We start from the raw sequence: 12,659 nt of genomic DNA on the forward strand, positions 1-12,659 counted from the left end.
AGAACTAGCTAAAATCCTTTGTACTAGCAATAAGAGAAGAGACTGAAAGCAAAATTAACAGCGCAAGTTCTAAAGGCTTTAAAATAGTGAGGAAAATCTAAAAGCTCTTAACTTCAGAAGAACCATTTTCACATAAAGATAAATGATACATTATTCACTACACAGGATCAAATACTTAGTTAACAGTTTATGGCATTATATGTATGTGAAAACAGTAAAACTATAAATGTGATAAAAATTATTTGCAAAGCCTAATAAAAGTTACAAACATTCACAAAAGCAATCTTCCTACCTAGCCATATACTCATATGTACTGAACAGAATCAGGTCTGTAAAGACAAGTCTCTTCTGAATCCTTTGTGACTACTCCATTCCAATCTCTTTGCTTTTGTGTGCTGGAATTTTTCAATATTCTTTATTCAGTCTCAATAGGACATGCCCCCTGGTGGAAATGTTCACAAACCTCTGTATAGGATCTCTCCTCAAACCAGCTCAAAGCTCCCAACTTCTGCTTTAACACAGATTGAATTCATGTACTTAGTATTTACTTTTTCCCCATTAAAGTAACAACTAAGAAAAAAACTTTTAAAGGCCTAAGGACAAAGATAATGGGAAAGGAGACAAGGAATATAACAGACAAAGGATATCAACCAGGTTTTGGAAACTGGACACCTGGTAACTGACTTCTGCGCAACAGAAAAAGCTGCAACTGCCACAGTCGTAAAGCTGCAGTTGCAGGACTTGGAGAAGACCCTCTTATGATAGTACTTCTGAAGGAAAAGGTGAACTAAAAGCAAAGACCTGGATTAAAGTGTGCATCCCCCCAAAGTATAACCAAGTAATCATCCTTCTCGAGTTAGCAAAAGATTTACAGCCTAGAGTGGCTTACAGGAATTATGGGGAGGGGTGAAGAACTAAGAAGAGAACAGGAAATGTCTTGGTGAAACCAGCATACATACTGAACTCTGATACATCCAGCCCAGTTCTCAAACACTAGGGGAAGATGAGAAAATTCTTTCGTAGGAGGATAATTAACTCCAAGACTGCTGATATTCTGTCAATCTCTTAATGAGAAAAGCCAGTCTGGGACTTTTAACTCCTGACAGAAAAGCTGCTACTCAACAAACTGCCCCACACAGTCTCCTAACAGTGCTTAACTCTTTAAGAGTATGAATGGTCAGCCTCTTAGCCTGGTCGTCCAGTGGCTAAGACTCCTAGCTCCCAATGCTGGGGGCTCAAGCTTGATTCCAGGTCAGGGAACTAGTTCCACACGCTACAACTAAAGATCCTGCATGCCACAACAAAGACTGAAGATGCTCTGTGATGCAACTAAGAACTGGCACAGCCAATAAAATTTTTAAAAAAGGTTTTTTTTAAAAAGGAGTATGAATGGTTAGCCAATGATCACCAAATATTTGAAGTCTTCACTACTAATGTGAGAGAAAGAAAAAAATTAACTACAAAAGGAATAAAACCAAAAGCAATGTATGAAGAAAACTTTAAACAAAAAACTCTAAAATCCTAAAACAACACTTTGTATTTATGAAACCAGAATAGTACCTACACCAAAGAAACATACAAAGGACAACAAACAAATAAATGAACAAACAAAAAGCAGAGCTCCTGGGAATTAAACTGTATAGGAATTTAAGGAAAAAAAAAAACAAAAAACCTCAATCCACAATTCCAAACATAAAATAGAAATAAGATCAAGTAAAAATTGTAACAAAGACAAAGAGATGGACAACAGGAGAGAAATTATCAAAGAAATAATAATAAATATTTCCCAAAACTGTAGGACATGAATTTCCACAATGAAAGTTCCTACCAAACACCTAGCAAATGAATTTTAAAAGCTCTACGCAAGGTATATCACAGTACCACTTCAGATCATTAGGAGTAAGACAGGAACCTAAAATTTCTAAAGGGAAAAACACAGTCACATACAAAGGAAAGTGATGGCATCAGATTTTTAAATAGCAACACGTAAGACAGAAAGCCTTCAAAACTGTTTCAACTTAGAATTCTAAATAGACGAGTTACAAAAAGCAGGAGTATAAAAAATATTTGCAGACATGCAAAATTTCAAAAAATGTATCTCCCACACACCTTTCTAGAAAATTACTGAAGTGGCTCAGACGGTAAAGAATCTACCTGTAATGCAGGAGACCCAGGTTTGGTCCCTGGGTTGGAAAGATCCCCTGGAGGAGGAAATGGCAACCCATTCTTTCCTGGAGAATTCCAGGGCCAGAGGAGCCTGGCCAACTGTAGTCCATGGGGTTGCAAAGAGTTGGACATGACTGAGTGACTAACACACACACACCCCCTCCAACAAAATGAGTAAAACTTGAAAGGAGATGCCATGGGAATCAAGAAATAGGAAATAAATAAGAGGCAAAGATATGGTACAGTGATAAAGGAAAAGACTAGGAAGATAGACATTCTTTGAAATTCAAGATGGGAGCAAGTACAAATCAAAGCAAGACTATGAAGGACTCTAGTACAGAGGTCTCCAAGAATAAAGGTGTTTGGCTGAATTAACAATAGATACATAACTTTATGCAACAAACAAAAATAAACAGTAAACTTCAAATGAAAGATTGTTCAAAAATGGAAATGGAATTACAGTTAAGCATGAATGCTGATTAAACAAAAGTTGTAATAAAAAATATTAAAAAGATTGAGGGACAGGGAGAAGAACATGTAAACGAATTAAATGTTATCCTTCAATTATAGGTAGGCAACTAATAGATACTATATAAAACTGGAAAAAAGAATCAAGAAAATAGAATATGCAAAGTACTTGGGAAGTGTACATAAAAAGGACAAGCAAAAGATTAGCTTAAACACTAGATGAAATATCTCTATGGAATGAGGACTAGAAGCAGGGAGGTACACAGAAGGATGCTACTTTTTCATTATTTTAAGGTGCATGATGTTTTAAAGCTATCTACATTTATTATGTAGATAAAACCAAAAGTCAAAAATTTATACTTCGTAACAAAATACCAATGCATTTAAGATATACCTCACTGAAGATACTAAAGGATACACAAACTGCCTCATAAGATAAATCACAAAAGTTTCTTACCAGCGTGTTATCTGCAATACATATTCCACATACACTTGTTTTTTCAAATGCCCAATTTTCATCATTCATCAGAAAATCTAAAAGCATACAGTAAAAAGGAAAACACAGTCCATTCAAAAGAACAAAATAAATCTCCAGAAACTCCCTGAAGAAACACAGGCATCAGATATACTAGAACAAGACTTTAAAACAACTGCCTGTGTATATGCTCAAACAGCTAAAGAGAAATACAAATAACTAAAGTAAATTTTAAAAACAATACATGAAGAAAGTGAGAACAACCACAAAGTGATAGAAATTATAAAAAGGAACCAAACTCTGGAGTTGAAAAATATAATAATTAAATTCAAAAATTCACTATAGCATCAACAACATATTTGAACAAGCCGAAGAAAATCAGGATCAGTGAACTCAAAGATTAGACATTTGAAATCATCAAGTCTAATGAATAGAAAGAAAAAGAATGAAGAAAGTGAACTGAGCCTAAGGGATTCATGGGACATATCAAATAGATTAATATGTACATTAAGAAAGTCTCAAGAACAAGAAGAGACAGTGGCAAAGGGATTATATTTCTGAATATAATCATTCAGAAATATAATTATTTCTGAAGAAATAATGGGTGCCAAACAAATTCTAAATTTGCCCAAAGATCAACAAATCAACAAATCTAAAAAGCTCAACTAATTCCAGGTAGAATAAACCCAGAGACCCACATCAAGATACATAATCAAACTTCTGAAAGACAGAGAATCTTCAAAACAGCAAAGAAAAAGAAAATCATCACAAGAGATCTTCATAACAATATAAGCAGAATTCTCAATAGAAACTTTGGAAGTCAGAATTCCAGTAGGCTTAAAATGCTGAGAGAAAAAACTCTCAATTGAGATTACCACATTCATCAAAACTGTCCTTCACATATGAAGGGTAAATTAAGACATTTCCAAATGAATAAAAGCTGAAGGAGTTCCTTATTGTTATGCCTGCCCTACAGGAAAAACTTCAGGGAACTCTTCAGTTGAAATGAAAGGCCACTAGGCAGTAACTAGAAGCTATATGCCTCTGGGAAAGGCGAACATTGGCAAAAATTACAAACAGTGTAACTGCCATTATGGTTTGTAACTCCACTTTTTATTTGCTGCAGGATGTAAAAGAGAAGTGCATTAAAAAATCATCATAAATCTGTTAATAGGTACACAATATAAAGGTATGATTTGTGACACTGATAATAGAGGAGGAACAGAGCTATACAGAAAAGTTTTTCCAAGTTATTTAAGTTAGAAAGTGAAAGTGAAAGTCGCTCAGTCATGTCTGACTCTTTGCAACCCCATACTATACAGTCCATGGAATTCTCCAGGCCAGAATACTGGAGTGCATAAGCCCTTCCCTTCTCCAGGGGATCTTCCCCACCCAGGGATCAAACCCAGGTCTCCCACATTGTAGGTGGATTCTTTACCAGCTGAGCCACCAAGGAAGCCCAAAGTGAAAGTGCAAGTTGCTCAGCCATGTCTGACTTTGCAACCCCATGGACTATGCAGCCCATGGAATTCTCTAGGCCAGAATATTGGAGGATTGAAGTTAAGTTGGAACCAATTCAAAATACATTGTTACAACTTTACAATGTTGTAAGTAATCTCCATAGTAACTACAAACAAAATACTTATAAATCATTAACAAAGGAAATGAGAAAGGGGATCAAAACACATTACCACAAAGAAAAAAACCCAACTAAACACAGAGGAAGGCAATAATGAAGGAAATGAGATATGTAAAAGCTGTACAAAAGACATATCAAAAAATAATAAAATGGCAATACTCTATAAAGTTACTGTAAATGTAAATGTATTAAACTACAATATAGAGTAGGAAGGCACAGATTAGGAGAATGGACAGGCACATGAAAAGATGCTCATCATTACTAATTATTAGCGAAATGCAAATCAAAGCCACAATGAAGTACCACCCTTATACCAGTCAGAATGGCCATCATCAAAAGGCTACAAACAACAAATGCTGGAGGGGATGTGGAGAAAAAGAAAGCCTTCTACACTGTTGGTGGGAACTCAAAACTGATGCAGCCACTATGGAAAACAGTACAGAGGTTTCTCAAAAAATCTAAAACCAGAGTTGCCATATGATCCAGCAACCCCACTCCTGGACATACATCTAAGACAAAACTGTAACTGGGGAAAAATACCCCTAAATTCATAGCAGCACTATTTATAATAGCTAGACATGGAAACAATCTAAATGTCAACGGGCAGATAAATGGATAAAAGTGCGTGAATATACAATGGAATATTACTCAGCTATAAAAAGAATGAAATAATGCCATTTGCAGCAACATGGATGGACTAAGAGATCATTATACTTAAGTAAGCAAAGAAAAAAAGAGAATGACAAATACCACACACTATCACTTACTGTGGAATCTAAACTAAGACACACATGAATATAGCTATGAAATACAAACAGACTCAGATATAGAGAACAGACTTGTGGTTGCCAAGGGAGAGGTAAAGTGGGGGAAGGAATGACTGGGAGCTTGGGATTAGCAAATGCAAACTACTATATACTCGATGGATAAACAACAAGGTCCTATTGTAGAGCACATGGACCTATATTCAATATCCTGTGATAAACCATAATGGAAAAGAACATATGTATGTATAACTGAATCATTTTGCTGTATAATAAAAATTAAAACTTATAAATCAACTATACATCATTAAAACTTAAAAAATATACGATTATAAAAAATACACACAACCTAACAACAGAGCCTCAAATATATGAAGCAAAAAATGACACAGTTCAAGTGGTTCTACAATAAGAATTAGAGATGTCAACAGAGGACGATAAAGGACAAATGAACCAAAAAGGAGACTGATAAGGAAAGAGGACCTTAATAATACTATAGAACAAATAGACCTAACAGATACATTCAGAATATTCACCCAACAGGAACAGAGTACCCATTCTTCTAAGGGAAACACAACATTCTCTAAGAAAGACCACATGATAGGTCACAAAACAAGTCTTAAACCTTTTCACAAGATTGGAAAAAATACTTTGTATGGTTTCAATCCAATGAAATGAAACTAGAAACCAACAACAGAAGGCAAAATGGAAAATTAACAAACACAAGGAAATTTAACAAAACAATGAACACGTCAAAGTAGAAATTATAAAGGAAACTAAAAAATACCTTGAGATAAACAAAAATGAAGACACAACAGATCAAAATTTACAGGATGCAGAGAAACCAATGCTAAGAGATTTATACCTATAAACACCTACATTAAAAAAAATCTCAAATCATAACCTTATATGTTTAAGAAACTTGAAAAAGTATAATAAACCATATCCAAACCTACCAGAAGGAAGGAATAACAAAGATTAAAGTAAAAATAAAACAGAGACAAGAAAAACAACAGAAAACAATCAACAAAATTAAAAGTTGGTTCTTTGAGAAGACCAACAAAATGGATAAGCCTTTACCTAGACTGGCAAAGAAAAAAGAGAAAGAAGACTCAAATGACTAAAACCATAAATAAAAACAGAGATGCCTTTATACACTCACATATACAATCTGAAATGAAATATGCAGTAAACCTGCAGAGGAAGAAAACAAACCTGAATCTTAAATAAGAAGTGTATTAATTGAAAAATTAAAATGGAGATAAATACTACTTATTTTACAGAAATAGGAATATAAAAGAATAATAGTTAAATGCCAACAAACGTGATAAGCTAGATGGACAAATTCCTGGAAACATATAGACTACTTAAACTGAAACAAGAAGAAACACAAAATCTGTATAGACCTAGAACAAGTAAGACTTAATAAATAATCCAAAACTTTCTAATAATAAAAAGCCCAGAACAGATAGCTTCACAGATGCATTCTATCAAACATTTAAAGAAGAATTAACACCAATTCTTAAGCTCTTTTGAAGCAGTGCAGAGGAAGGAATACCATCTATGAGGCCAGCCAGCCAGATACCAAAAGAGAACAAGTATGTCTCAACAGCAAACAAAATTTACGGTCACATAAAAACCTGTACAAAAAGGTATATAGCAACTCCATTTGTAACTGCCAAAAATGGAAGCAAACCCAAGCGTCTTTCAATGGATAAACAGAAAACCTGTGGTACGTGAATGTAATGGAACACTACTCAGCAATCAAGTAGTGTTTATACCACTACTTCTTCATACACAGAACAAACTGGATGAGGCGTTATGGTGAGTTAAAGTCAGTTTCAGAAGGTCATCTAGTGTGTGATTCCACTGATACGGCATTCTGGAAAAGGTGATAGAGACAGATCAGGGGTAGAGATAGTATATGACCACAAAAAGGAAAACACAAGAGAGTTTTCGGTGTGGTCCTGTGTCCTGACTGACTATGGTATACCCTGTATCCTATTCTGCTTCCTGATTGCACTGCTAGTTAAACAAATCTTTAATTACAATTAGTTGTAACTAATAGAACAGTATACCAAATAAAAGCTGCTCATATTCATGTTAAATGACAAAATGCCAGACGTGAGCAAAAGGGTAGGGCACTGAGCTTGCCATCTTTCTCTTAGAAATCATCTTCCTCTGAGTTACTGCCTCTGAATCCTCTTACTATTGTTGTGTTAAACCCATTTTGTCCTTTATTTTTTACTACTTTTTAAACATTCAATGACCTCCCTTCACCTTCCCCCATTACCCTGTTGACCCTGAGGTAAGTATGTTTAACCTGTTATATTTCTTCTGCCTTAAGAAAAATAAAGTATCTTTTCTTAATAAATGTTAAGTACAATAATATGCCTAAATAATTTCTTCAGTTATTATAAATTACTATAAAACTGTGAAGAAAACAACTATTTAGAATTCATTTACCAAAATAGATTCTCAAACATAATTTTATATATATATTTCAAAAAATATTTTAGATAAATATTGATCCCAAAAGTCATTGCTTTGGTCACTTTCTAAAACTGTATTTAACACTAGAAAGTGATTTACCAAAAAATATTTTGCTATTCTAGAGCTCTCATCTATTAAAAGCGTTCTTTCATTAATATGTCAAAATGATCCTGAAGATTTCTTTGCTGAAACATCCAAATGAAAATCAAAGTGAACAAATTTCAAAAAATGAACTGATTTCATATCAGCAGTTTTCCCAGTAAATACAGCAAGCCTTCACCATTATGAAAGACCTTTAAAGAATTATACCCATTCTCTTGGCTCTAATATACATGACTTACTTTAATGTGGTAATGCCAAAACAATTATCATTGCCAGGAATTATACACAGGCCAAACAATACAATTGTGATTAGTGTCACAAAAGATCAAAATATATATCAATTATAAACTTATAGGCTTTGACTTGCAATTAGAGTCTCCAAATATAGATTCCAGAATTTCACTGAGTAAATGAGTTCTCCAACTAGTACCCACTCATAATATAAATGAAATAATTTCAGCTTTAGAAAACTCAGCTATTTTCTATCTACATGACCTCATTTAAACAGAAGGAGCCTCAAAAATTTGTTTTCAAAGACACATTTAAGTAGAAGAGTAAAAAGCAGGTATGGGTGATATTATGCTATCAATTTAAGTATGCTATTACAGAAATAAAAACATGTATTAGATATTAAACAGACCTAATATTAAAATGCAACCAAGTTAGAACCCAAGTGAATCAATCCAACTAAAAAATGTATGTATGGATATATATAAACCAACAAACACTATCTAAAGAAAACTAGAATGACCTCAATGAAATGAGGCAGAAACCTCAAACCATTTAAGTTTAAGAGTGATGTTGTAGATAGCATTTCTCCACACCTGGCCTTTTCTTCTGTAAAATGGAAACATGAGTTCTTCCAAACCAAAACACATGTTTAAGAATTGTTTCTACTTTGCAAATAGGTATTTATCCTAGTCCAATAAGTAGGAAGCAAATTCCTGTGTGTTCTCGTATTCTGGGGAAAAATAAAGTCTTGAAAAACAACTAAAGCAAACCAATTATAAAATGTAAAATGACCCCAATTCTTATATCTATCCTACTGCTATCTACAAAACCATGTGTGATGACTTTTACACCTGGTAATTTCTAAAAACATGCTAATGTGGGTGACATTTCCAACCCAGATGTTCCATTCTCCAGTCCACATTTTCAAATGCTGGATCTGCTCAAACTATCTCCAATTCAACAGAATCACAAATAGCCTGGATATTTGTGACACTTATCTAATACTGTTAATAACAAACAGTCCACCAGCCTGGCACTTTGTGAACCAATAAATATCCAGCAAAGAAACATCATTTATAATTAGTACATACGTTCTTTCCGGTGCTCAACTAAGCCAACAGCCTGCTTTGCTGAACATTTTGCAAACCAATTGTCCCCAAGTAAAACAGTGACTTCATTAGTATGCACGAGTTTTCCTGGCATGAAGGCAAAGGGGCCAAATGGTACCTATTGTTCAAAAAAAAAAGAGAAGGTTAAAAAATTAAAAACACTAAAAACTACGTTTTATGAAACAGCATTAAAAGCTCTGTGTGGAGGTCTTTTTTTAAAAATCTCCTCACTAAGAAAAATAAAGTGTCAACTTCATGGACATTTAACATTATAATTTCACTAGGAAAACCTTAGAAAAAATTTAGGTTAATTTATCAACATTAAAACAACAAAAGAAATGAGCATATTTACAAAAATAGCTTTCAGAGAAATCAGCGTTGCTTCCAAACATATTTATTTTTTGCTCAGTCATAAATCTAAATGAAAGCAAACTAGAAATAAAGTATTAATAAAGACTAACTTTGATTTTTTTAAACTGAAAATTATTTCTGAGAAAATACTGTCTTTGGGGGGCAAAACAGGAATTAACAAAGAGCTTTCAAAGGTTTACAAAATTTATGAAATATTTGAGCTGGTATAATAAAGAACAATATATTTTCAAAATATCTGGTCTAACTTAATTAAGAACACAGTCTTCATGAAAAAGAATATTCATGCAAAGAAAGAATCTAATTCAGGGCTCACAAATAGACTAATATGTTGATATGAAGATCTGAATATTAAAAAAAAAATTATCAGCACCTTTATATATATAAAATCCATGTTCTGTGATTTAATTCTCCAAGATATATAACATTATGGTCTACTGCTGCTCTGGTTAACAGGAAATGACTACATGCCATATTTCTGTTGTAATTAGTTTGCTAACAAAGTAAACTTGCATACCAAATACGTCAAATTTTATGTTAACATTTATGCCATTTATGGCATCATAACATAATTTTAAATCTAAAAAAGGAAAAGAATACCAACTATTACCACAATTAGTACATTATTATAAAGTAAAACAGAAACCTTTACTATGAGTTATCTCTGATCTAGTCCAGGGAGTCAACTTGTAAATCAATACATATAAAGCAAAGAAACACCTTTTTACTTTACATAGTTAACACCTTTACAAGAAACAATATTCTACTTTAAAAGAAACACATCAAACATACCATGATATTATAAGACAACTTATCAGGCAAAGTACTGAGTCTTTCTTGAAGAGCATTATAGTCATTATCTACCTTCTTCCTGTTGACAAAAAAAATACCAAATACTATATTAATACCCAAATTAATGGTTCCTCAAGTAGGCTACATATCATAAGCTAATCAAACACCTAATTTCAGCAATTTAAAGTGTTTTTTTTTTAATTTTAAAATCGTGTTTCTACAAAATTTAGCAACAGCATTATTCCACCATACACTTATCAAAGAATTAAGACTCTCAGCTTTTAGATGTAGAACACACATATCTTGAGAATTATTGTTCCCTAAAGTAGAGGATCATCTGAACTAAAGAAAATTTGGAAATTAAGGGAGACAGTGAGATTGGAGGGAAATGGGCTCAAGATGAAGGAAGAAGAGAGCTGAGAAAAGCTTTTGAGAGAATAAACAACTGGTTGTGAAACAGAAATCATCAACACAAAATATGAGCAGATGCTTCAGTCTGTCCTCCTCAGAAAACGTTGGGTTGAAAAATCTGGAGTCATCAACTCTTCAGTTATTCATACTAATGTTATTGAGGTGAGAGAGAATCAATCAGGAGCTAGAAGAAATTAGGTAGAGGTACTATAAAAAGTATTTCCTTTGGGCATTTCAATTCCATGTTATATCTAAACAGAGCTACCTGATAACTAATTTCAGACCACCAAAAGATATAAATCTGTAGGAGCAGAAATGGTGATGTTTCCCACACTGTGAACCATACTCAGTTCTCACAGCTGCTGGAACTGAATAGCCCTACACTGAACTTGTGTCAAACCTTCTGTGGATATGTGGTTTCCAAAGGGTTCCCTGCTAGGCTGCAGGCTGCAAGCAAAACCAGAGCACTGAAATTTTTTACAGCAGAGGGATGGTTTTCTCAATTTAAAAAAAAATAACAAAAACAAAAACTCACCAATTCAGCAAGTAATTTAAAAGCACATGTAGAAATTATCAAATTAAAATTAGGATAAATTGCAGTATAGATAATCACTCTCCAGGTAATAAAAATGACTGTTCATGGAATTGGTTTCAGTTTACTCCTTAGCTCCCCTACAGCAACAAACATAATTAATAAAAATCATCTTATTTAGTCTTAAAAATATCAAGGAATTTCACATATTTTAATTCATCGTAAAAATATTCCTGCAGTACATGTCAAATCAATATTTTCCTCTTTACAAAAGAGAAAGCAGAAGAAAAATGGAAAAAAAACACACATTTAAGAGAAATTTGATCCACTCTATTAAGGAGAGGTAGCAATGACCTTAACCTAGGTCTTCTGACCAGTATTCTATCAAGCCAGCCTTTTCATTTTCTAATGTTCAAGTGTTTTTTTAAAAACTTTCCTCTCAAATCCCTTTATATAAATAAACATAAAATGTCTTTGTTTAAGGCAAAAGTCATCTTTCTGGATATTTTATATGAATAAAATGGTAGGAAATTTCAGGAACAGGCCTATATACCAGAAAGAACATGGCTTCGAAGTCAGACCAGAGGATCAATCCCAGCTCCACCATTTAACAAATTAATCATAGATTTAGTATCTTCAATGGTAAAAAATTTAAAGAATACCTATCTCACAGATTCAAAGAGGACTAAAATAAATGGTTTAACACCTTGTCCAGCACTGAACACCTAAATACATTGAGCCTTCAATGACCCTTTTCCCATGAAGTATCAAAAACACCAATTCTAAAATTTGAAAGAAAGACTGTACTACCCACTAAGATAATTCCACTGTGTACAATTCATTCAATTTGATACAAATAACACAACTTACTTAAAGACAGTTTAACTAAACCTAACAATTCAGGAAGCTTCTAGAAACAGGATTCCTGTGAGCAATAAATGGGACAGTTTGGAAGAACTGAAGTGACACAATGCCTGAACACCGTGAACTCATTAAATCTATAAATACTAGCAGTTTTACATAAGTAATTTGGCAAATGCTTAGATGACTAATGTCAGTTGCTAAGTTGTGTCCAACTCTTTGCAACCGCACCACGCTGCTCTGTCCA

The 12,659-nt window shown here is 33.5% G+C and overlaps 1 protein-coding gene across 1 annotated transcript in view; it reads right to left on the minus strand.

Annotated features, from left to right (window-relative positions):
• The window catches only part of URI1 (URI1 prefoldin like chaperone), a 63,085-nt gene that overhangs the window by 15,290 nt on the left and 35,136 nt on the right, over positions 1–12,659 (minus strand). Inside the window, exons 3-4 of the mRNA XM_005899542.3 lie at positions 10,609–10,687; positions 9,430–9,565 (exon numbers count right to left, since the gene is read on the minus strand). Of these exons, the coding sequence (XP_005899604.1) occupies positions 9,430–9,565; positions 10,609–10,687 (215 nt within the window). The remainder of the gene's footprint in view (positions 1–9,429; positions 9,566–10,608; positions 10,688–12,659) is intronic.

Source organism: Bos mutus, chromosome 18 (genome assembly GCF_027580195.1).
Source record: "Bos mutus isolate GX-2022 chromosome 18, NWIPB_WYAK_1.1, whole genome shotgun sequence".
Classification (NCBI taxonomy): Eukaryota; Metazoa; Chordata; class Mammalia; order Artiodactyla; family Bovidae; genus Bos; species Bos mutus.